The sequence below is a fragment of the Opisthocomus hoazin genome, chromosome 8, assembly GCF_030867145.1.
Source record: "Opisthocomus hoazin isolate bOpiHoa1 chromosome 8, bOpiHoa1.hap1, whole genome shotgun sequence".
Lineage (NCBI taxonomy): Eukaryota > Metazoa > Chordata > Aves > Opisthocomiformes > Opisthocomidae > Opisthocomus > Opisthocomus hoazin.
The window spans coordinates 4,230,491-4,254,965 of NC_134421.1; the positions used below are offsets into that span (position 1 = coordinate 4,230,491).

The 24,475-nt window shown below is 45.5% G+C and overlaps 1 protein-coding gene across 6 annotated transcripts in view; it reads left to right on the top strand.

Moving 5' to 3' along the window:
- The first annotated feature begins 281 nt into the window (after nt 1-281).
- The window catches only part of BICD1 (BICD cargo adaptor 1), a 191,832-nt gene continuing 167,638 nt past the window's right edge, over nt 282-24,475 (top strand). For all 6 annotated transcript variants that reach the window (XM_075428747.1, XM_075428749.1, XM_075428753.1 and 3 more), the window contains exon 1: nt 282-539. In XM_075428747.1, the coding sequence (XP_075284862.1) occupies nt 327-539 (213 nt within the window). In that variant the 5' untranslated portion in view covers nt 282-326. The remainder of the gene's footprint in view (nt 540-24,475) is intronic.

A 24,475-nucleotide genomic window follows, 5' to 3' on the forward strand; every position in this document is an offset into this window, starting at 1 on the left:
GCCGAGGCGCGCTCCCGCCCCGCTCTCCGGCCCGGCCTCCAGCGCACCGCCCCCCGCCCGGCCCCGGAGCCGCCGCAGGGCCGGGGGGGGCCGAGCGCGGCCTCCGCGGCGGAGGAGGGGGGGGGGGACGGGGGACGGGAGCGCGGCTGCGGCGGGGCGGCCCGTCCCGTCCCCGCGCTCGGCGGCGGCTGCCGCAGGCGGCCCCGGCCCCCGTCCCCAGGCCCAGGCCGGCGGTGCCGGTGCCGCCCCTCAGCCGCGCCCGCCCCCCCCCCCCCCCCCCCCCCAGGCCCCGGCCGCCTCGGCGGCCCGGCAGTGCCGGCGGGGCTATGGCCGCGGAGGAGGTGCTGCAGGGCGCCGAGCATTACAAGAGCGAGATCGAGCGGCTGACCCGGGAGCTCTCCGAGACGACCCACGAGAAGATCCAGGCGGCGGAGTACGGGCTGGTGGTGCTGGAGGAGAAGCTCACCCTCAAGCAGCAGTACGACGAGCTGGAGGCGGAGTACGACGGCCTCAAGCAGGAGCTGGAGCAGCTGAAGGAGGTGAGCGAGCGCGGGCTTTTGTCCGGCCCCGCCGGTGCGGGGAGGTGCAGGGAGCTGCGGGGGGGGGGGGGCGGGAAAGGCCCCCGGGGCCGCGCTGCAGACCCCGGGGCCGGGAGCCGCAGCGTCTGGTACCGGGGGTCGGCAGCTGCCGCCGGTCCCACCGGCACCGTCCAGGGCTGGGGCTGTTTTTATGGGGGGAGATGAAATGGAGCAGCCCCTGGGATGTGAGCCGAGCAGGGAGGGGTTCGGGGTGACCGGGTGTCTGCGGTGCGTGGGGAGAGGGGCAGCTCCCGTGGCAGGGGTTTGCAGACCTGCCCCGGGCTGCCGGCGAGGGGGCAGAGGGGGCCCGTTATCCCCCAGCAGCGGAAATCAAACTTCTGCGTCATGCTGGAATAATACCCGACCCGAGAGGTGGCTTGGGTCGGTCTTTCAGACGTGGTTTGGTACCATCCACGGTATGAAGTCGGGGAGCGCTACGCCTTGCCTTGGCTGAACGTGACTCTGAAATGCCATCGCTCCTCCTGCGTCCGTCGCCGTACCTGGAGATGGACACGGTGCGCAGACACGGGCAGCGCTCGTATCGCGGCGTTCCGTGGTGTTTCTATACTGTCTTGGGATGTCACTAATGATGTGTTTGGAAAACGGAAGATGAAGTGTCAAACAGACGTTCTCCCAAATTTACAAGGTGTTTCTTCGTTCTGCAGAAGCGTATAGCTACATGTAGTGCGCAGAAATTCGGTTAGAAATCATGAACATATTCCATATTGAGGGAAGCCACTTAATAAACTTGGATTATGTATGAATATATTCTTTAGAATATTGGATGATGCACTTTTAGAAGTATTTTTAATAAAATAGAGGTTTCATTTTACTTGCAGGTAAATGAGTTATGCTGCAGACAGACATGGTTCAGTGTCCAGAAGAGCTGAAAAATTTGTATTTTCAGTAAGAAGAATAAAGCTGTTTTTCAGAAAAACCTATTGATCTCCTTAAACTTGATCTCTGCCTCCCCACCCCCCCGAGCCTATGCAGCAGGCTCAGGACTTTGAAACCAGTAATCACAGGTTCAGGGATAGAGATGCATAATTTGCGCTGACACGGAGGCAGCGCTATTTGAAACGCCCTGGCAGTAATAGAGGAACAGAATTAAGGGGGAAAAGTGCAATGCATTTTTTTTTGGGGGGGGGGAGGGGGGGAGAGAAGAAGGAGATAAGCAGAGCTGTAGGTAGCTGCTATCCCACCACAATACTGTACGAAAGAAGACTGGTCAGAAACCAGGATGAAATGTGCGTGCACGTGGCCACAGATAGAAGGGATAGTGCAAGAAACTGAGTTGAAATTATTAAACTAGAGGGAAATCAAAGATGGGCACAAATTCTCTTCCTGTTTACTTCCCCTTGAAGTCGATGGGATTGCATGCTCTGCAGCCCAGAGTGTCTCCCGTGGGGCCGTGCCTTCATGCTGTGCCAGCCACAGCATGGACACTGAGGATGTCCACAAAGAGGAGAAATGCTGTAGCTTGCCTGATGCCAAGCAAGTGTGAAGCCTTTCCAGTTTCCAGTTCAGGCCTGGGGCTCTCAATTCCATAGCTCTCCATAGCTGCAAGTGGGGTATTTCCACCCCCCACCTAGCCTGCAAGTCATTTTTTTTCTTGCTTCTAACCTTTATAGGAGAAACCATGCTGATTCTTCCTGCACGTGAAGCCCTGCAAAGGAGAATTTCCTCATACCACTTCCTGCCACTGTAATCTATTTTCTGAGCTTCTCTGTTACCACCTCCATTACGACTGTTCCCTGAGCGCAGATCAGACTCGTAACTGTGAGGCATAAGCAGAACAGCACCTCTGATGACACTAGCGAGGCAGAATTCAGGTGATTCGGGCAAATTGTCTGGGGTGTAGATTTTGGGGCTGTGGGGTTCTGTCTGAAAGCTCTCAAAGTGGCAGAGGGATTTCAAAGACAGCTTTTTTTGCGAAGGCTCCCTCCAAAATGTGTGGAGGAGGGTCTTTGTGTGTCATCTCCAGCAGGCCCTGCAGAGGACGTCCTGGATGGCGGCCTGGGTATGGTCTGCATGGCGGGACACCAAACGCCGTGGCTGGCTAACGGGAGCTCGGAAGGCTCCCAGTATGCCAGCGGGGATCTGTGCTTCTGCTCTGACCTCGCTACGTCTGCAGCCTCTCTGAAGTCATGGTGGGGTATAGAAATTAGGCCTCAGGTTTGTGCCGAAACAGTTTATCCGTCCATGAGGAGCAGCAGGTGCAAGAGTGTGGGCAGGATTATGCTTGGCACTATCACCTCTGCTTCTGCAGACCTGCTCTGAACAGATTTAATTACTGGGGTAGAGTTTTACTGAGGCAAGTCTTCGTTTCATTATGAAGTTCTTGCGTTCTGTGGTTAGGAGCTCACCGTATTTAGTGCTCAGCAAACAGAGCTTCCCATCTTTAACTACTCAGTCATGGCTTAGCACTGTAGGATCTGAAGTCTTCTCCCGTGCTCCTTGGCAATTCAAAACTCCGGTGAACTTCGGCAGAGCCTTTTCCATACAGATCGTGGTACGGAGCCTCAGCTATACGATAATTTCCATTGGTGGAGAGTGAGATGGGAAAGTAAGGCCATTACAGGATGTTCAAGTAAAAGCAGATTGCAATGCATTACATTAAATATTAATGCTTGTATACAGGATATATGCTATCCACCATGCAATATGAATTGTTTTAGTAACCTCTGATGTTTCTTGTGCGGTATTCAGAGGTCTCTACTTTAGCCTAAGACTTTGTTGTTTTGGGCCATGAGAATGATTTACGTTACAAAAACTTTGAAGTTTTAATCAGTGACCTAATAAGGACGACTTCTTCCAAGGCAGAGCACTTAGTACACATGTAAGCTGTCCAGGAAAGACTCAAGACCTCTGTCAGCTACCGACCTTATGTTTGAAAAAATGAACTGAATGGCAGGAATGTGAAAAGGCGTACTCTGTTGTGTTGACTTGAGCAGCTTTCAGTATCATGAGATGGAGTACTTGTGGTCTTGATGCTAGATAAGATTGTAGCGTTGAACAAAACATTATTACTTTTACAGCTTCATTAATTTTCATAGTTTTGTGGGACTTTTTTCAGTCTGTAAATGATGTTTCTGTGCCTCACTCAACTACATCTCAAACTAGTGGAATTTTGGCCCTGTGGTAAAACCACTACGGTTTTAGGGCCTCTCTTCAGAAAGTTACTTGAGCAGATGTGCCTTTTAACCTGCAGTCCATAAGAATGCAGAGAGTGAGACGCATTGCTCTTAGTCAGGGGATTGAAGGTAGCCTGTTTTCACTGTCTTGCTGAGGTGGGAGTTTAATGACCAGCATATTTTATGGAAGCCGTTTTCCAGTGGTTCTAGTATTTGTGGTCTTACTTGCCATAAGGATAATGCTTGTTGTTAGTTCTCGTTGTTTTAATGAAGTGTAAAATGGCTTCATATTGATCTTCTTGCCTGAGCTGCCTGCTGTAGCTGTCCCTGCTTGAGCAGGGGGCCTGGACAAGGTGATGCCGAGAGGTCCCTTCCAGCCTCAGCCCTTCTGTGATTCTGGGATTAGCTGCTGTGTGCTGGAGGCCTGTAATGTTTTTAAAGGGGAGAAATATCAGTCATCTCCAGTCATGATAAGATGCGGATGGAAGGCAGTTTTGATGTCCAACTCTGCAAGACATTTAGGCCTGGGAAACCCTAAGCAGAGATTTCTCTTTGGGAGTCAAATCATGAACACAGCGGCTGAGTAGATCCTCGAGTCTCTCTCCTCGACTCCCTCTCTGACTGACTAATATAGGCAATATCTCACTTGGCTTCCTGGCTTTTGTGTATTTCATTCTATTGAGACAAACTCTTTGCCTGGATTACAGATAGAGCTGGCTATCTGATTTCCAGGATGAAGATGCAGTTTGGTGTTTGCATTACTTTAAACCCAATTATCCTTGGTAAATTATTGGAAACCAGGCTATTGGTGAGCAGCCCTGTCCTTGGCAGGTCAAAAATTCTTGTTTTCTTTACTTCACAGAGATGTTGTGTCAATGATGATGAAGTGCTTAGTCAGTTTAGTAATGGGGCTTCCACAAACAATTCTTGGTCTGTGACTGGAAAGGGTTTTTGAGGAGCAGAGCTGAAGCTCTCTCTGGCAGCTTCTTTTCTGTTCTGCTCGTCCCTGCGCTACTTTAACGCAGTTGGCTTAAGCTCCATCTCCCCTCTCTTCTGACACGGCGCTGCCCCTCCAACTCCTCCACTGTTCTCTGAAGCCTCTCTCACACCTGCTGCTGGAGTCACCTCTCTGCCTCTTCCATCGTTGAAGTGTACAGTTTCTGGGACTTCTCTGGATCCAAAAAAAGCAGAAGAGGAGGGAAATCTTCATCCCAAACACAGCCCTGTTACATGGGGATTGCTCTACACAGCTGTTAGCATCACAGGATGCTTAGAAAAGTGTGAAGCGGCTCATAAATCCCAATGAGATGTTCTGAATTCATCCCAAAGATGAATGTGTCCCAAATACAAAACTAGAAAGTTGTGAACTGATGCCGTCTCAGTATAGCTTTACACCTCCTTCGAGTGGCAGCATCTGTGGGCTTGTGCCGGATGAGGCTGAACGTTTTCAGCGTCTCATCCTGATCTCATCGCTTGTCCTTGGTCTCTGTTCACGTGGTGTCACTCAGAAAGGCTGTGCTCAAAGATGAGGACAGGGCAAGGGTGAGCGAGCTGCAGGCCTGGAGGGACTGCGCTCGGATGCTCTTTGCAGTGCTGCCTCCTCCAGAGCCCAGCCAACACCACCCCTGTCTCTATGTGCTGCTGATGGAAGAGCTTTTACCCAGTTCCCTTTCACAGCTGGCCTGGTTAGGAAAAGAGAGCAGAGCAGTACGGGAAACTGTTACGTGGAGCAAGGAGCATGTGGAAGGCAATAGGAGAACTTCAGTGGTCAAGCCGTTAAGTAGGGGCTTGTCCAGCAGCTGGATCCAGAACAGCCCTAAGTGGCATTCATCACTCTGCACTTTCCTCGTAAGCGTAGGTCTGCAACAAAAAAGAGCCTGAGGATGCTCTAAGCAGTTCATTTTGCGAGGTAGGCTTACAAGGAATGCCTTAACATAAACTGAGCAGCAGCTTGCAAAGCTTTGGTTCAGCTGTTACAGGCTGGGGACTGTGGAGAAGGATTTGGGGATCCTAGAGGCCAGTGAACTGAATGTGGGCCAGCAGTGTGCCCTGACATTGAAAAGGTTAACAGCATCCTGGACTGGTAGTAGCAGAAGCATAGTGACTACGACTTTCAAACTGGCACTTGGTAGACCCCATCTGGGGAACGGCATCCAGTCTTGGGCTCCACTTGTACAAGAAATACATGGATAAACCGCGCAGAGTTCAGCAGAGTACCACCAAGATGGTCAAGATCTGAAGCACTTGAGGAGAGGCTGAGGGAGCTGGGCTCATTGAGCCTGGAAAAGAGATGGATGTGGGGGACCCAGCAGCAGCCTGCCCATACCTACAGGGAGGTTATTGGAAAGACAGAGACAGGCTCTTCACAGCGGTGCATGGTGGGAGGACATAGGACAACTGGTATAAATTGCAGCTAGAGAGGTTTGGACTGGATGTAAGGAAGAATTGTTTCCCCGTGAGGACAGGCAGTGCCACAGGTTGGTGGCCCAGGGAGGTTGCGCATGTCCTTCCGTGGGGGTTGTCAAGCACCAGCTGCATACAGCCCTAAGGAACCTGGTCTGATCTCCGAGCTGACCCTGCTTGGAGCCGGAGGCTGGACTGGAGAAGGAAGCAGGTAGACAGCAAGGGACCTTGAGCAATGCAGGGTCTCTGAGGGTGCCCACTGTGCCCAGTTAAATGCCAGTAGCAGCTTGCTGCGAGCTGCCCAGTACCTACCAGCATGCTGCCTGGAAACAGCGGCCGTTAGCAGAGCCACAGCCTCACTTCTTGCTCAAATTTCATTTTCTTTTGCTTGTCGTTAAGGCTGCATTGATCGGGGGTTACTAAGTGTGTAGTCTGGTGTGCTTTTCTCTCAGCAGGACAACTCTGCACCTCCCTTTGTCGTTCCTGCCCCCTTTCTGGCTCTCGGTTGTGCGGCTGTTTGTACTGTCACACCAGGGCAGAAAACTGAGCCCAGTTAAAACTAACCAAGGAGGGGGTGTGTGCTATCTGCAACCCAGATGGGTTACATGGTTTGGTTCAGAACATGTTCCCATCAACTGTTTTACCTGCGTGGCCAAAAGGTCAGGACGAGGATGCTGAGGAAGGAGGGGGACGGGATGAGTGGCTTCAACAGGTACTGATGTGAAGAGGTGCTCATCAAATTACGGCAGGATTGCTTCCGCTGAGAGGAAATGAGGCCTGTGCATTAGCCTACAGAAAACATAAGCAGCTGAAATCATATTAGGGGAAATTAGAGCTGTTGTTGGAGCTTTGGCAGCACGCAGAGAAAAATGGAGATGAACCTTCTTTTTTTTTTTTCAGGGACCTGTATTGCCAGTTGCTCTCAGTAATTGCATTGTATCCTTATGAGCCAGTACAGATAAACGTGATTTTTAGACCCCCTTCGACAACGATAGTCAGCTTTAAACACTGGGGACTCACATACTCCTAAAATAAACCTAAATACAGTTCGTTTTCTCCCCACAGTTAAATTATTTTCTTCCTTTCACTCTTACATCGAAGCAATCCCTCTCTAATCTGGGGGGTTCTGATTGAATCAGTCGTCTGGGTTGAACTCCTCTGAGAGAACTGGAAGTTGCAGCTGGATTTTATGACATGGAAAAGTCAATTTTCTGTAGATTTCCTAGAAAATATTCAGTTAGTACCAAATACAGAATGACTTATGGAAGTGTTAATGGGTGAGCCAGGCATTATTATTATTGGGAAGTACTTTCTGTCCAAGGCCCGAGAATGTAAAACTGGGGCTCACCGAAGAGATTTCAGTCTAAAGGTCTGCATCTGTTTGGAATTAGGCCTTTTGTAATGGATTAAATAAATTAATTTGCTACCATCTTTTCACCTTCATTTAGGTGAAATATTTTTCCTTCCCTGCTGTATTGCGTTGTAGATTTTCTTTCAGTCTGCGTGCAGAGGAGCAGAACACCTGGCTTTACTGAAAGTGCAGGTAGGGGCAAAACAATGATGGAGAAAAGAGGATTTGGCATAAACCAGTAATTTGTGAACATTCATCACAGTAAAATGAGGAGCGTTCTCAAAGTCAGATGTCTAGACTACATTTGCACCTGGGCAAGTTTTATATACCTTATGCAATTGGCAGTTGGAGGAAAATACGTGCAAGATCATGTGTTTTACTGAATGTATTGAGGGCTTCTAGAAAAAGAGCTTTCTTCTTGAACCACTTCTCAGTTTTTCAGACGAGCTCAGGTATGGTTGTTCTTCAGCACCTTGTTTTCTCTTGTGGTTTTGCACTGGTGTTTTGTTCAGCATACGGACAACGAGAATCAAATCTGATTCACCGCTTGTTCCTGGATCCCTCATGGCTCTGCTACATTGCAGGGCTTTGCTGCACAGTGGCTTTTACTGTGGATTTCCCTTCCGTATTTGTCTGATACCTGAGGGGGTAATGTTTAATTCAATACAATACTGTACCGTGCATTTTTTCTTTGGGACGATTTTAATTTATAATGGCAGAGACTGAAAAGCATGCATGCATTTCTGCTGAACTGTCTTGTATTTGTGGCGTGACTTCCATTTCCCTCTTCTTCCCTCGTTTCCTTGTGAACTCAACAACACTGGCTCATGGGGGAGGAGAGAGGGTCTGTTCCTAATTTAGAGGAACTGATAGGGCATGCGGAGACGTCAGTGTGCCCTTTGTCCCTTTACCCATGTGCATCACTAGCAGCAGAGGATTATGAGGAGAAAACAGCAATTTTTCATACTGTACTGGGAAAGCAGTCTGTGAGTACAGACCAGCTACAGATGGAAGAAGTTAGGACTAGTCAGAGGGTGAAAAGTGCATCTCAGCAAGGGCAGGTGCCTAAAGCTGAAATAAGCAGGAAGAAATTAAACTAGATTGCAGATTAGTGTTTCAGTGGGAACTCTACTTCTCTGTGGAGGGTATTATTAAAAAATGATTTTGAGATTATGATTATTTGTGTTTCTGAATTGCTTTTGCTAACAAAGTTTAATTAACTTAAAAGGAAAAAGTAGGCCACTGTCCTAAATCTGTGGTTTTGGGACAGACCTGTGAAAACTATTAATACCACAAGGCTTTCACTAAGACTGAAATTGGTCCACTCCCGTTTTCTGCATCTCTCTGCAGCCCATCATCTTCTGCCTCTCATTCTTGTACAGCATTCGTCTCCTGTCCATGACAGTTTGTGTACTTTTTCATCTTCCTTTTTTCAGTCTTTGCCCTGCATCTTATTTCATGTTGATTTGCTGCTCCGTAAGATGCGGAGCTGAATTTTTTATATTAAAGAGCCTTTTTGTCCTTGTGTGAATGTAAGAAATCTGGCCATTAGTGGCAGACTAGACCTTCCATACTGTGCTCAGATATCGCAGTGACATGAGGGAATCCTAGAAACGCTTAGAAATGTTGTTTGAACGCAGGCTGAAAATGAAACAGCAGAGGATTTGTCAGCTCTGCTTTGTAGCAGCCTCACCATTGAATTATCCTTGGAAAGACAACATTTAAGGCAGCTTTAAAATTGGGATGGCCGAGTGTGTGCACAGGAAGAAGATACTTTTCCACAATGTTTTGCAAAAATCAAGCTTTTATTTAAATTATTGTTTGGTTTTTGGGGTTGTTGATTTATTTAACCCCAGACAGGAAAATTGATGCCGGGTGAGGTTAGCTAATGCACTCAGTCCTTGCGCTCAGCGCTGGGAGTGGGGCCCATTATCCACACAGTCCCGCTGTACCCTCTCCATCATCCTCTCTCCCCTGCATCAGACCTAATTTGCCTCTGCGCTGTACAGCTGTGTTGAACTCATCTACACAGCAAGTAGTTTTCCAGTGCTAGCAGTAATACATACAACGCTGTGCTTTACCAAGAACCGTAAAAGATGTCCTCAGTTACCAGAGCTGGTCACCTTTCAGTTCGGTCGATCACTTCTGGGGACATTTCAACTAAATTATATAAACTTCATCTTTCCTTCCTGTTCTTTTTTGTCTGTTTATTTTTAATTTTGTGGTCTCTCTGAGCTCACAGATGACACAGAGTTAGCAGAGGCAATGTTATGCATTCAGTACCCGCACCAAACAGCCTTTCCTTGGTTCCCCTACTCACTCCGGATGGATTTAGACATCGGTGTACTGAGAATGAACTGTGAAATGCTGTTTGTCATCACTGACTAATGGCTACATCCATGAAGGGAAGCTGGAGGTGGTTAACAGCTGGAGTTTTAACTCCTGCTTTGGATACTTAGAGGAGGAAAACCAGCTCCTAGTAGTTATAAAGCTCAGGTAGGAGGAAAAGGGTCAGCAAGCCTCTAAGAGTAAAGATGGGAATTTTGGTCAGGCAAAGAGAACAGGTGGCTTGGTGAAATAATTAATTTATAAAAGTTTGGCTGTTGGCCAAACATGAACGCAGCATGGATTGGGTTTAGTCTTGCTCAGGACTGTAGTGTTGCCTACTTGTATCCACAGGGCAAGATGCAGGATGCCAAACTGCACTGAATCCTGGCCCCGTATTTCCAGCAAGACAGAGCTCTCAACCTTTTGGCATTTGAGTTTTAAGAGATCTTCAGCATTTGGTGTGGAAGTACATGTGGAGTTCGCAGTTGGGTTAAACTCTCTGCGTAGGCATAGCCTCTGGTTCCCAATTTGGTGGCTAATCCAGGATGCTTAACAAGTATTGTCCAACCTGAATCTAGGATTCCGCTTACTAAAAATGTGCGCTCAATAGCTTGTAGTTCATATAGTTCATAGTATTCATAAAGCCAAGTTAGAGTTTTTTTGGGTGGGTGGGAAAAGTTTCTCTCATACCCTTAATACCTCACAGAGTTTTTGTAAAGCTTTAAAAGGCTGCACTGTTTTGGATTATTCCAGGTGTCTGCATAGCAATGGCAAACATGCAGAGTTCATCTGAGTTTAGTTGAGGGGAACATTTGCCTTCAGTCCTTTCTTAATAACTGCCTGTGATTCCCACCTACAAACGTTAGGAAAGGTTTTATTTAAGCTTCTCATGTGAAGAATGCTATCTGTCACAACATATTCAGCGTTTTGCCTCAGGGTCATTTATAGCAGGTGTGGCTTGAAGGTGGATGTTGAAGTCCTGGCTACGTGGGTAAGTCAAAGGTAAAATGGGACGATGATTAAATTGATGAGTCTGTGCCCACCACCTGCTCGCAAACAGCACGGTCATCAAGATGTAAGTGATAAAATGTGTTCTAAACTGAGAATTCTGATTTGTTCCCACCAAAGAAGGGAGAGCTGGCATAGCTATAATTACTGGGTTTCAAACATGTGATCTTATTCTTGCAGCTTAATGAATTGTCATAACTCAGCTGAGCTCCAGTAACAGATCATGTATATGCACTTGGCTAGCCCCAAATGTGTAAGGGCAAGGTTAAAAAAAACAACAAACAAACACAAAACCCAGCAGAAACCTCAACAAAAGAGTTTTTGGTTGACATTTGCAGTGAGCTCGATCACGCTTCACTCGATCGGTTACTAATCCATAAAATCTCAGTCATAAATCTGTGTCCTTGGTGACCATTTTTAAGTAAAATGTAAGGACATGGTAACGATTCCTCTGTCAAATGAAGCAGATAACATATCACTGCATCAAGAGAAACAGTAGTTAGGTGGCATAGAATTGTGTATGTATGCCAATATGGGAGATGGAGGCACAGGACTTCTGTTAGGAGTGCAGTACCTTGGGCATTAGGTAAGTTTTTATTTTTTCTGCCAGTTAAGGCTTGATGGTTGCCACCTGATAATAACACAACTTGCGCTTAACATGCTGTAAGCTCAGCTGTGTAAAAATAGGAGCAAATCTGGAACAACACAGTTGAGTGATAACATTTTTTTCCAAATGTGCTGAATTAGAAGTTACAATGATGCTATATGTTCTTAGATGCTTACTATTCCTAAAATCAAATCCATATTAAAGTGGTAGAACTGGATTATCAAATTTAGATACCTGGAAATTTGAACCCTAAGGTCTGTATTTTAGTTATCATGGAAAACATTGGATTTGCTTTATTAAGCAGGCCAAGCAACCTTTTGTTGAAACCTGTATGACTTCTTTTTGTCCACATGCTCTGAAATCACATGTCACACTTGTCTGGGTGACTACCTATAGATTATGTGATACACATTTAGGCTCCTGGCTTTAAACTGTTTTGCTGTAATCTACTTAAGACTGCATCATGATTTGTGATTTCAAGTATTTTCTGTCTCCTTGCTTGTGGAGAGACGTTTATTCCAGAACAGAAAGTGCAGTCATGGCTTGAGTGTAGCTTTGGCACTTGGTATTTTAAAAGTACTTTACTCACTGTTCCTTGGGCTGAGATTAGATACATTCAGAGCCATTGGCTTTTGGAACATATTAGACTGATGAGAAGAAACTTAAATCTAAAATGAGCATGTAAGCCTTGTTTGGCTGTACATAACCTTTTCCCTGGGTATAACAGGGAGAGCTGAGGTTGAAGATGATGCTGTGTACTGTTGTTGTTCTGTGAAGATCCCTTATTTTCAAGATTCTTCTTGAAATGGGGCCCCTGGTTTCTGTACCAGTGAGGGCTTGAGTTAGTCACCCACAGCTGAGGCTGGGCTGGGTACCGACAGCTGCTGCTTTTCTGCTGTTACCCAGGGATCTGCATGTTAATTACTCCCCTCTGAAGATGTGAGTTCAGAAAAGGAGCACTTGAATTCTGCCCCCAAACCCTGGCAGAGACCACTTTCCTGCCAGCTTCCTCAGCTCAGCTGTTCCTTAGGAAAACTCTCTGGTTGAGAGTGAAAGGCTTCTATTTGATATCTCTTATCACTTATTTTTTTAGCAGAAATTAATCTACCACTTCAAAAGGAATCCAAAATCTGATAAGCAACATTTTTAGGAGCTCGCAGTCCAATGCTTCGTGCTGTGTGTGGAGGAAGGAATCGCAGCTTTGGGAGTGACAGCGTTATGAATAGCCGAGCACTTACCGGAGCCCTGGCACTGGGTGGATGCAGGGGGAAAGCCAGAGGCAGTGAGTCAGCATGACCTTGGCTGCTGCCGGAGGGATGGGTACCGCATCCAGCCCCAAGGACCGTTGGCATGGGTTGGGGTCTGTAGCGGGAAGAGCCTCCGGTGAAATAAAATTCGCTGGAGTAACCGCTGCTGCTATGTGTCCGACAGGTGCAATGTGTATATAGTGGTAATGAAAACGTGCATCAGCATAAAGTAGTCTGTAGTTATTGAAAACTAGTTTTGTCAGTAAACTGGTATAATTCTTTGTTACCCTGTGAAAGAACAGACTGCCCTCTGTTAAAGCGGAAATGTTCTGAAAAATCAAAATACTGCTTGTTTCATGAGCTGCCGTTTTGTCCGCTAGGTCTCAGCAGGGTGGGATAAATTGTTGTTGTGGCATGACAGTAGTACCCGGGGATTCTGCGATGCCTGGCACAGTGAGTTTCAGACGTATAAATAAAAGGTTAGAGATTTTACAGTGGAAATAGACAACATTGTCAGGGATTTGTTATTAACGAATAATAAGGAGAATTTACAGGTGAATAAAGGAGGCCCAGAAGCTGTGGAGGGATAGATTTTTCCGCCGTAATTTCATAGAAAAGCTGTGGCTAAGTCACAAAGAAGACAAGATTTTTTTTTCTTTCTCAGATCTAGTCCGATCAATTATCTTTCAAAGATCCTTCCATTTGAAAAAGCCAGTCAACCAGAAAGTCAGAGCAGTCAACTGCTCTGTACTCACTGACCAGTGTGTGCACTGGCAGTACCCCCCACTGGTGCCAGCGTGACCAGTAAGGCCATTTAGGAATGGTTTTGCTGGTAGTTTTGCTATTGTCACACAATCAAAACCTAAGGAAAAATGAGAGGCAAAAACTTATGGAAACCTCTTTGGTTTCTTAAGTGATGACTTGGCAGCATTTCAGTGGTGAAACCCTTGTCATTAGAGACCACCAGTGGCTCTCTGCCTGCTGTGGAGCAGCCCCCTTCGCCTTACCGTCCTTTCGTGGCCCCTCTCCCACGTCCGTTGGCGATCCCAGAGCACGTGAAAGTACCTGGGATCCCAGAGCTCATCGCCATCCCTCACCTCCAGCTGCCCTTTCTCCTCTGCCCTCTCCCTCTCTGGAAGCTGGCCGCTTCTGGCTGTCATCCCAGCATTTGTAACGGTCTTCCTACTCCTTCCCACTCATCCCTTTCTGAACCATGACTCTTTTCTGCTGCGCCTGAGATTTTCACGTCAGCATTTACTAATCCCCACAGCTAGTTGAAATGCTTCGTTTCTCTCTGCTCTTTCCCCACATCTAGTTGTCCATGGTGGGTGGAGACCAAATTCCAGCCGCGTCTCCCTGTGAAGAATGCATCTCGCCTCTCCTCGCCCGCCGACTCCGGGTACCCTTACCCCACAAAGTACCCCTTGTTCCCATTGCTGCCCTGGGAAAAGTTAAATGACATGCTTTACTGTATTGAGCTCTGGCGTGTGGGATGCCCTTTATAATGAGAATACGTGGGAAATCTTCATTTAATTCTGCAGGGTGTGACTTTTGCTGTTCCTTGGGAGCTCAGGCCGGCTAAAATCTCCCAGGGTACATTGAGCACTGAATCAGGGTTCTTGCAGAGCTGGCAACGGTTGATATGGAGCTTGGACTGGGAGTCTGTGGAGAGTGAGCTCTGTGGGGCAAGGTCGGCCCTTGCCTGCCTGTTAGTATTGAATGTAACACAGGGAGCCTCTGTTCTTGGCCGGGACAATCAGCTTCTATGGCAATATGAGTAATTAATAATAACGGGGCCTCTTCTGTGGATGGGCTGTTAGAAATAATATCCTTCTGCCAGTTGCTTCTCTAGAATGTGGTTTTGAACTTTGAGATCCTGAAAGAGATAATGGAAACACAAGCAGCTGTCACAAGCCCTTAGCTTTGTTTGTGTAGGCAGTGGCAGAAATTCCCCAAACCAAATTGTTGGGTGGCTCACTGGTTTGTGCATCTTCTGTTGCAGCTGCGAGCCTTTACGCAGTGGACCCTTGTTGGATTAAAGACCCTTATCACTAAGAGTGGGTTTCAACTGTTGCTGTTTTTAATGAGAGGAAAAGAAGCAAAATGATGCAAAGCAAACCACTGATCTCCTGTTGCTCTTGCACCCAGTTCACTTATGGAGCACACAGAATTAGCTGTGCTGCGCATCGCCAATGTGCTGCTATCGGGGTTGTCCAGCTGCCGCAGCTGCAAGAGGTACCTCTTGTTTCCAGATGTGGTTTAGGAGATGGTGATGACTCTGAATCCTGCCTTCGCCCACACGGCAGCTTGGGGCTAAAGGCAGGATAAAGGATTGGGTTGCTTTGCCACATCGCGGTCCTTCAATAGCTGTTCTTCATCCCCTTTGCAGAAGGGGTGGCATCTGGCCTGCAGGCTGCTGCTCGGATGAGCTTAGTGAGTATGATGTAAGGAACAAAGTAACGTGGGTCCTCCTGTCCAGGGGGTTCATCGAGGTCTGAAGACTCCTTCTGTCCATCAGCTTCCCCATACGTAAGGGAAGCTGGACTGTAGAGGCCTTTGGAGACCTCTTCCACAACCTTCTGTGTAGTCTTTGTTGAACTGGGCCAAAAAAGGCATTAATGACTCTGAAATTTAAAGTTAGGTATCCAAAGGATACTTTATTCCTCCACATTTTTTACTGCTAATAAAAACCTTATTCCTTCAATGAACACAAACCTGACTTTTTCAGGAAGCTGACAGCTGGTGACATGATGGTGAAGATGAGTGTGACTGTCACATCATCATTCAGGGTTTTAGAGTACTGGGCTCCCGGTAAGCAAGGCAAGAATGCAAGTGTCCTCTGTGGATTGTTGCTAATGAGGAGGGTAGTGATTTCTGAATTATTATTTTACAATCCCTGTTCTGTTTCTACTCTGGTAACCATAATCATTACGCTACAGTTTTGTGGTTTTAACCTATCCATGACCAAAGCCTGTTCTGGTGACCAGTTTGTTATTATAAAGACCATGTTGTGGCCTGCAGCTAAAGGCACTGGTACTAATGCAGAATGTGATTTTTATCTGTTCTCATAAGGTATGCAGAACCAGGCACAACAAGTATTTTTTCAAATTTTTTTAAATAAAAATATTGGATGCCATGACAACACTGTGAATTATGATCTGAATTCTCTGCTGCCGCACCTCTCCTGAAATCAGCAGACTTATGCTAACAAATAATTTGGTCCTTCAAAATGTTAAGTCACACAGCTCTAATAGTGACTGTCGTCATGACATTCCCAGAACTATAAGGTGTTTTGATGGGAGGACTTGGCAGCAGACTGGAAGCACCGGGGACTCCGTGGGCAGTGCTTTGCCTTCTGAGCCAGAAATGAACTGGTGCCCCAGCAGCGCAGTTTGTAGTTTGCTTTTTGTGTCATTCTTATGAGATAGAAACCCATCTGTTTTCAGAAAATTATTGCTTGTTAGTGTTTGAAAAGAAAAATTAGTATTTTTACTGCTTTTTTAAAGTTTAATATCAAGATAGCTACCCCACGCTTGTCTGTTTTTACAGATCTGATAATCACATTTGCAATCTTTATCCTTCAGTCAAATTCAGTCATAATTAGCCAACAGATTCCAAATTATTAGAAAAGGTGAGACTTTTAAGAGCCCAGAGGAAACAGGCTAAGACTTCCTGCTCCTTGTTTTCCCTGGATAGTTAGGTCTAAATTTGTGTTACCGAACTGTGGTCACCCTCCATGCTGAAATGCATCCTAAAGGTAGGTTTAAAGCCAAATTCCTTTCTCATTTTCAGGTCTGGGATCTGTTTACAGAAAGAAGATTTTCTTCTATGATAGTTGTGAGAAGGCTTTCGCCGCAGTGCAGTGTGGCCTGAGAAGGGCAGTGCTACAAGTGTCAGCTTTTCCGAACCGTGTAGCTTCTTATGCTAGAACAGACAAGAGCAGAATCTGGTCCTCATGACTAATCTAGAAGCTGTGCCTTTTTGCAAATGTTAGCTGAAACATTTAGCTAATCTACTTTAAAGCTCCATCAAAGTGAACAAATGGTCTAACAGCCAAATTCCGAACTGACATAAGAAGGAAACGTGGGCACATCAGTCCCCAAGTTAATCACTTGTTGGCATGTCGCAGTATGTCTTTCAGAATCTGTTCAACACAACTTGAACGAAGGGACCACCAGAAACATTGTATAGCTGGTCTTCTTCTCTAATACCTCTACTGAGAGTTACTGTGAAAATACTGAAAAAGTCCAATTTTAGGTTGTGCGAGCTAGGGGAGGAGAGCTGAGGAACTTCTATGTTACGTAGTTTGTGAAAGATTGTTTTACAAGCGGTGTCTGAAACCCACGGACTGTAGAAACAAACAGGGACTAAAAAAAAATGTGCACTTCAGAGACCCACTTTACCCCCGAAAGTCTCAAATAGGTAAGGTTGCTTTAAGAGTCTTATAGAGGCAAGGCCTTTCAAAGTAACAGTAAGTTAGCAAAAAAGTATATGGGCTTGGACAAAGGGTTCTAGGTGGCCCTACTTGAGGAAGGGGTTGGACCAGATGACCTCCAGAGGTCCCTTCTCGCTCAGTCATGCTGTGAGACGAAGTAAAGGAGTTCTTAAAACTGGCTTTAACCTCCAGATGTACGTGTGGAGTCCATGGAGGATCTTTGCTTCTTGATTTGAATTCACAGAATCACAGAATGACAGAATGGTCGGGGTTGGAAGGGACCTCTGTGGGTCACCCAGTCCAACCCCCTGCCGAAGCAGGGTCACCCAGAGCAGGCTGCACAGGACCTTGTCCAGGCGGGTCTTGAATATCTCCAGAGAAGGAGACTCCACAACCTGCCTGGGCAGCCTGTTCCAGTGCTCCGTCACCCTCAGAGTGAAGAAGTTCTTCCTCACAATTCCCTCGTTGCTTTCATAAAGATGAAATAAAGGAAAGCAAAGCAAGAGATCAGCTTTATAGAAGGAGCATCTTGCCAGAAAAGGCTACACACTGGATTGTCCCTTGTGGAATTAGCGTAAAAAGCTGTGGAAGATCTCCTGAACTAGCTGGAACTGGGATATAGGTGTTAGGTGAGCACAGTACACTCAGTTATTTATGTTTGTATGTTCTCATTGCTAAAGATTTCTTTAATCTTGTCTTTGGTGAGGTGTGGCTGGGCTTATTTTTCCTCAACTTTATCCAGCAATAAGTGTAATCTAAATATGAAACTTCTACATATGCAGGCCTCTGATCCCACAGGAACAGACGACATTAAGAGGGTAGATAGATACTGATGGAACAGCAGGACACCAAAAATGTTCATCCTTTCCACCGAGCTGCACCGGGCTGCATGTGCCATGTCTGTAAGCAGCGATCTTCTGCGGGGTCTGTGAACCGCGACTGCCAGGAGCAACGGGAGGGAGAAGGGAGAATGTTGGTTCTCCTTCCCTCAAAAGCAAACAACAGCAAATAAACAGCAGCTCCCCTCTCCTCTCTGTCTCTGTGTGCAGTGACTTATCTAAGTACGTAAACGTCAGCGAGAACTGGAATGAGATGGCATCCCAAACACTGCTATCAATCTTACTGTCTGCAGCAATCACCGCTATATTTTTGATCACAATAATTCTGGCTGTGATGTAGGAATTAAACTCGCATTTGCAACTGGCTGAAATGAAACAGTTTCCAAATTAGGCTTAAAACAATTTAAAATAACTTTCAGTATTTCCTTTCAGTTTCAATGGAAGCGTATTTTATTTCCCAAACATTGTGTCAATTTTATCTGCATATCTACGTCATTCAGAGTAGGCAGGTTTTTACTTTCTTTGTAACAAAGGTACAAACTGGCTGACAAAGCATGGGGGGGGAAAAAGCTTGCAGTAGCTGTTAATTTCAAATTAGAATATGATTTGTATCTTCTGCCAGAGATTGTTTTTGTTTCGGTCATAATATGCTGATTCTGGCCGTGATCACACCAAATATTTCTGAAATATTTCTCCTGTCTGTAATGTGCAAGTAATCGTGCTCTGTGCTGTATGCAACAGAGGACTAGAAAGCCACAGAAAAATAGTTGTCATTTACGGCTGGTAAATTGGACTGCCTCTCTCAGCATCAGAAAAAGCTCGGTTGTTTCTTACCTGCTAAGATTCATGTCTAAAATAGTCTAATCAGTTACTGAAGGCTTTAAAATGTTGACATTGTAGTAAGGCGTTTCTATGTAAATATTACATTTCTGCATAGTGCTGCATACCTGCAGTAATTACCCTGGCTTCAAGAAATCTTGTTCATAATTTATGAAAGACACAGACATTCCCACAAGTTCTGAATGTTGGAGTCTTTTATTATGGGTATACACAGATTATGCAGAAGCTTATTTTTAATTCATATGGAGTCGGTATTGCACGAAGTGACAGTTTTTAGTGCCGAACGTGCAGTGAGACGACCTCTGGGGAACATGCCTCCATGCGTACAGGAGATCTGGTGGTGGCTGCTGCTGCATCGCTGAATGCTTTGCTGGAGGGCAAGTCGTTCATGTGTGCTTGGGGTCCCCCATCTTCTGGATGAAGCAACATCTAAAGAGCCAGGGAATCCTGGTGGCATTTCTTCTAGAGAGAGCACCTCAGGATAGGAGGCTGGTTCGATGCATGTGAAGAAAACCAGGCTGACCCAGTTTTTCTGCACGATTGGGGTTTACAAGGAATGAATTTACAGCAGTCCAAAGAGACCAGGTATCCTCACTGTCCCTGAAATCCCACCGTGAGATCACGGGGATAATTAAGCCTGCAGTCATCTACCTTATTCCTGCTGTTGTTTTACCAGAGTAAGGGGTTACTGCCTGTACCTAACTGATCTTCCCTTGGCCGTTCCTCACTGCCTGCTGCCGGTTGCCTGATTGCTCCTTAATGCAGTTCTGGAAGAGGCACGTGAAAAGGAAAGTCCACAGTCCTTAATCACGGAGTTTTAGTAATATTGGGTGGAAAAGAGAAATGTAGGGGATTCCTTTTTTTTATGGGCTTGGCCTAGCAACAGATCAGGTGAGAAATAAAATAGGCTGCAAAGGAGAAGGGAAAGGAAGTAGTTCTGGAGGGCAGGGATGTCCTGTGGTCACAACCGAGAAGCCATGTGGATCCTCAGCAATATTCAAGGAGCTATTTCCCTGCCTTCGTTTTCCCACCAGAGCTGGTGACTATTACTTGGGTCTGTACTTTTCCAGTGCTATGTAAGGTAACGAGCAGCTGGTTTTTGAAAGCTTTCGCAGCCTGCGTGGCTCAGCTGTGCGTCCCTGCAGGCTGGGCCAGCTCAGCACAGGAGCTGGGACTGAGGGGGTGCTTTCGCTCAGCGCTGGCTCCTGGTACAGGTGAAAATGGGTTTACACTGATGCAGTGGGCTGTACCTTTTGCAGGGAAGGTTGTTGGGGCTGCCTGCCTTTTAGTGCTGGCTGCCTGGGGCTTTGGAGAAGGTTGAGTAAAGACTCATTTCCCTGTAGGAAACGAAGGAGGGGTACCTGGATTTTGCTTGGAGCTGGGTAAGTGCCAGAGCAGTAGGAGTTGGGATGTGTGTGGATCACCCTGGGGAGTCTTTTTATAGCTGTGGTTTGTGCTGAGCTTGGGACAGCTTTTTGCATTTTTATCAGTATGTATTTATCTGGCTTCGTATCACTTCCAGTGTGGTCAGAAACAGTCCGTGTGTGGGCTGCAGGAGCTGCCCCGCCATGAGCGGTGATTCTCTTTGCCATGTGTCTTTGTCTTGGCTGCGTACAATGTGCTGCTTCTGCTGATACGTCCTGAAAGACAGCAGAATCTTCTCAGCCACGTTGGGGTAAATAGGGTCTTAAATAATACTCTTTCTTCAATTCTACAATTTTAATAGCTTAGCTGTGGAAACAGAAGTGAGGGGGTAACTGAGCTTCTGGAATCCTTTTTTCTGAGGGCGTGTGGGAGGTGGGTGAACTCAGCGCGACTTCCATATCTATCGGCAAGTAGCTGGGAGGGACATTTAGAAAAGTCTTTTTTTTTTTTTTTTCCTTTTAAACTGGTACATCTACCATAAAATTTTAAGCACAGAATCCTAAAATGTTGCTGTTTCTGTCCTCTTTTTCTGAGGGGAAGAGAGGTGACAGTGGAAGAGAAGGCTTAGTAGTTCAGCACGAGCCTGCGCCTCTGTTTTGGCTGCAGCCTTGGCTGATCCCCCAGGCTAACCAAGTGTCGGGCACGTGGTAGAGCCGAGAGCCCGACCGACTTTCCTGCTTGTTAGCTGATAGTTTAGTGATGCTTCTGTGTCAGGCAGCGCGTTAATTTGAACGCTCATAGCCCATTCCACAAGAGTGAATGTATGAAACGAAATATGTTGATGGTTCAGTGTTTCCAGTTCATTTTGTTTTTCCTGCCTTAATCCAAGGCTTCTGTATCTATCAGGTGCTGGATGAGTTGGTCAAAGGGACTGGAGTTTTAATGCTTAGTGTTACAGATTCAGGGTTAGGTACCTCTCCATGGCTGAATGAGGAGCTGGGTGCAGCTTTTGCAGTCCTTCATGGATGGACTTCAAAGAGATTTCAGCTGATGCTTCAGGATGAAAAGTCTGTTACAGCCACAAAGTAGCCTTGTTTCTAGGCTTCAGCTACCTGTGTATATTAAATACATACCTGTATACATTAAATATGTAAGGCTTGCCTTAAGGGCAGCATAGGCTGTTAGATTCATGATGGTTTCTGCGAAAGAAAACAGGGATGGATGCTTACAAATATTGAGAGATACTGCTCAGCTGCAGATCTCTGTACTAGTGGCTCTGATTAAATGGAAAATATGCTGAAAAGACTGTTTTCTGCAGTCGTGTCAACACTCATTTTTATTCAAAAACTAGTTGTTGACAAGACAGGGTATTCTTCATAGAAATGATACTACCAGGTTATGGCTCTGTCTCATTTTCCATTAATTAAACCTGTGTGTTAGACTAGTCTGTAGCAAAGCTGGAAACTTTAGTCCTGTCCTTACCACCTGCCTGTGGCACTGCTAACAGAAACCTAAAATGCAATTGTTCTTCTAAATTATTGTTTAGATTAAAATGTCAGTGGGCATTTTGAAGACTACTAATACTGGAGGTAGGAATTAAATGTGAATTCATCCTGTTTTCATTTCTGTTATAGCAGGTTTTGGTAAACACCAGTTAGAAGGTAATTTTTCTAATCTCAGACATTGTTTACTGCGTTGTCTGAATTTTTTTCTATTTCTCAAAAGGTGAGAGGAGAGATCACCTGCTCAGTGTCTACTTGTCATTCTTTGAAAGTACAAAATACGTTTGTAGCTTGAAAGAACTCAAAGAAAAGAATGTGGTTTTTTGTGTGTATGTGATTTTGTTTTTTTTTCTTTTTTTCTTTCTTGTGTTGCTTTGGTTTTTTTTTTTTTTTAAGTTATAGCTGTATCCCAAAGCTCAGGGGCTAGAATTAAAGGTGCCCTCCCTGCACGAGTGCAGAAATGTGCCCTCAAAAGCAGACGTGCAGTGACTGACGGAACTGGGCCGAACAGAAAAGAATAGTTATGGGTTTCAGACCTTGCTTCACTTGTCTGTCTCTGGTCCAAGGAAGCTATCTAGCATGTCCTTTTTCAAACCTGTAATGCCCTGTATTTGTCCTCTAAAATGATCTCTAATGGTCACATAAGACACTCTTCTTATTTAGTTTAAAATTACAGATAATTGCTGATGCATGTGTGTTATCTGTCCATTTTTTCCTGTTGTGCCACTTTAGTCTCTAAATTTCTTGTTCTTCAGCGGTTGTATCCTCTTTTTCCAATTACTAGGCTTTTCTTTCTCAAGCGTTTGGGGTAAATTTCTGGAAAGCTGCATTGTGCACAGCTGTCTAGACTTTCCAAAATATTTCTTTGGCTTGTAGACAGAGACTACTTTAGCAGCAAATAAATTTATGGGATTATTTTAGAAGAGAAAACCTTTATTTACTAGCTATTTTTACATATGTAAAAGCACACTTAAAATTTTGCATTTAGTTTCATGAGTTTTTATAGAAAAGAGTTCTTAAAGGTGAGAAATAGCAGGTGGGAGATCAAAAGGCTTCTCTTATTGGATTTTTTTTTTTTGTTGGGGGAGAGGGGGAGTTTAAAAAAAGCCTTATCTAACAGTTAAGCTGGAAATCTGTGCTGCAGTGATACCCTATCAGAATATGAGCTGTCAGCTTGCAACATTACTATAGGTTACTGCTGTGAATTTTCTTCATAAGGGAGCACTTCAGTTTAACTGTGCTCTGCTATGCGTGTTAAATATTTAAATCTGTCATTGAAAAAGAAATTCAAATTGCGTGACGGTGAAGTATTATTTTTGCTTTAATGGGTAATCCCTTGAAAGATGAATTCACGGTGCACATCTGGGAGAGATGTTCTGTACACCTTTCTGAGGAATCTCATTGTCTTCCCTTTGGTTCTTCTTGTAGAACATTTCTTGGGAGTCACGCTGGTGCTGTTTGAACACTCTAACGCATCAGCAATCAGTTCTGACAAACACTGTGTGGTCCCTTTGCTCCCCAAGGCCCCCACGTATCTCTCTGCCAGTTCTTGTTTTGGACTCTGGACCCGCTGGAGCAGCGGTCTGCCTTTCTATGCCGAGGAACACCCAGCCATGTTGGATTTCGGGCATTGACTAAAAGCATACTAGGTGCAACTGCCATACAAACCATTTATAATAGGGACAAAAGTCCTAGAATTACTGAAGTCAAAGGCAAACCTCTCCTTGACTTAAGCCAGGCTGAGGTTTCATTCCCAGCATCTGTTTGTGCTTTTCTCTTTTGCAGAGTTACATACTGTCATGAAAGTTTGGATTTGTCTTGCTGACCTTCTGCACCTAAAAATTAAGTGTGTGGCCTTTGGGGGCTCCCTTCTTACCTGATGGAGGGAGACGGATGGACAGACAGACTGCAAGAGGTCACTTCTGGAAGTGCCTCTGCTGTGAGGAGCTAGTGGCTTGTTAAGGTTGCACAACAAACTTTTAGACAACTTGATGTTGGGGAAGATAAATCCCCTCTGAAGTGCTTACAGCTACACCATTCAGATTTGCTCTTGGCTGGATGAACAAATTCATACAGTTTAAGGGTAAAAAAGCGCTTATGATTTGCGAGGTCTGACCTTTGGAGTAAGAGCTAGAACAGAACTCTCCTGTTAGCTCTGTGCTGAACCCTACCGTTTGTGTTTGTCTTATGGGCATCTTCTGAAAGGGCATCCAGTCTGGACACGAAGGTAGCAAAAGGTAGACCCTACCATTTCCTTGGTAGTTAATTTCAGTAGTGATTAAAAAAAATCTGTACCTAATCTCAGATTTCAGTGTGCTTAGTTTTAAATTCCAGCTGGAAGTTCCTTTTTATGCTTTTCTCTGCTTGAATATAAAGCCCCAAGGACGTCGCAGTTTCTGCCTGAGGTGATGCCATAGTCAAGTTGCCCAGCCATCGCCTTTCATCTGCTGAAGGGAGTCAGCTCCTTATCCTCAGTACTGGGTTTTCACATAACCTTGAGACAGTATTGTAATTCTTGGTATCATCTCTAAATTGTCAATGTCCTTTAAAAGAAACAGGTTATTGGAACTCTCGGTTAATCCTGCATCTGTGTAGCTAATACCTTACTTGGGGAGAAAAATCGTATTCTTGCTTCCTGATTCCTTTCTATGCATCTGAGGATTGTGTTTGCTCTTTTCTGACATAGCATCATGTGGAGATTTGTGAAATTTAGCTCGTCCTCTACCATGTTTCATTCCTCTTTGGAGGTTTTGTAGCTGCTAACATTATTCATAAAAATACTGAATGGTGTCAGGCCTGGACTTTGTTTAGTAGAAGCAGTCTCTACTCTTCAATAGA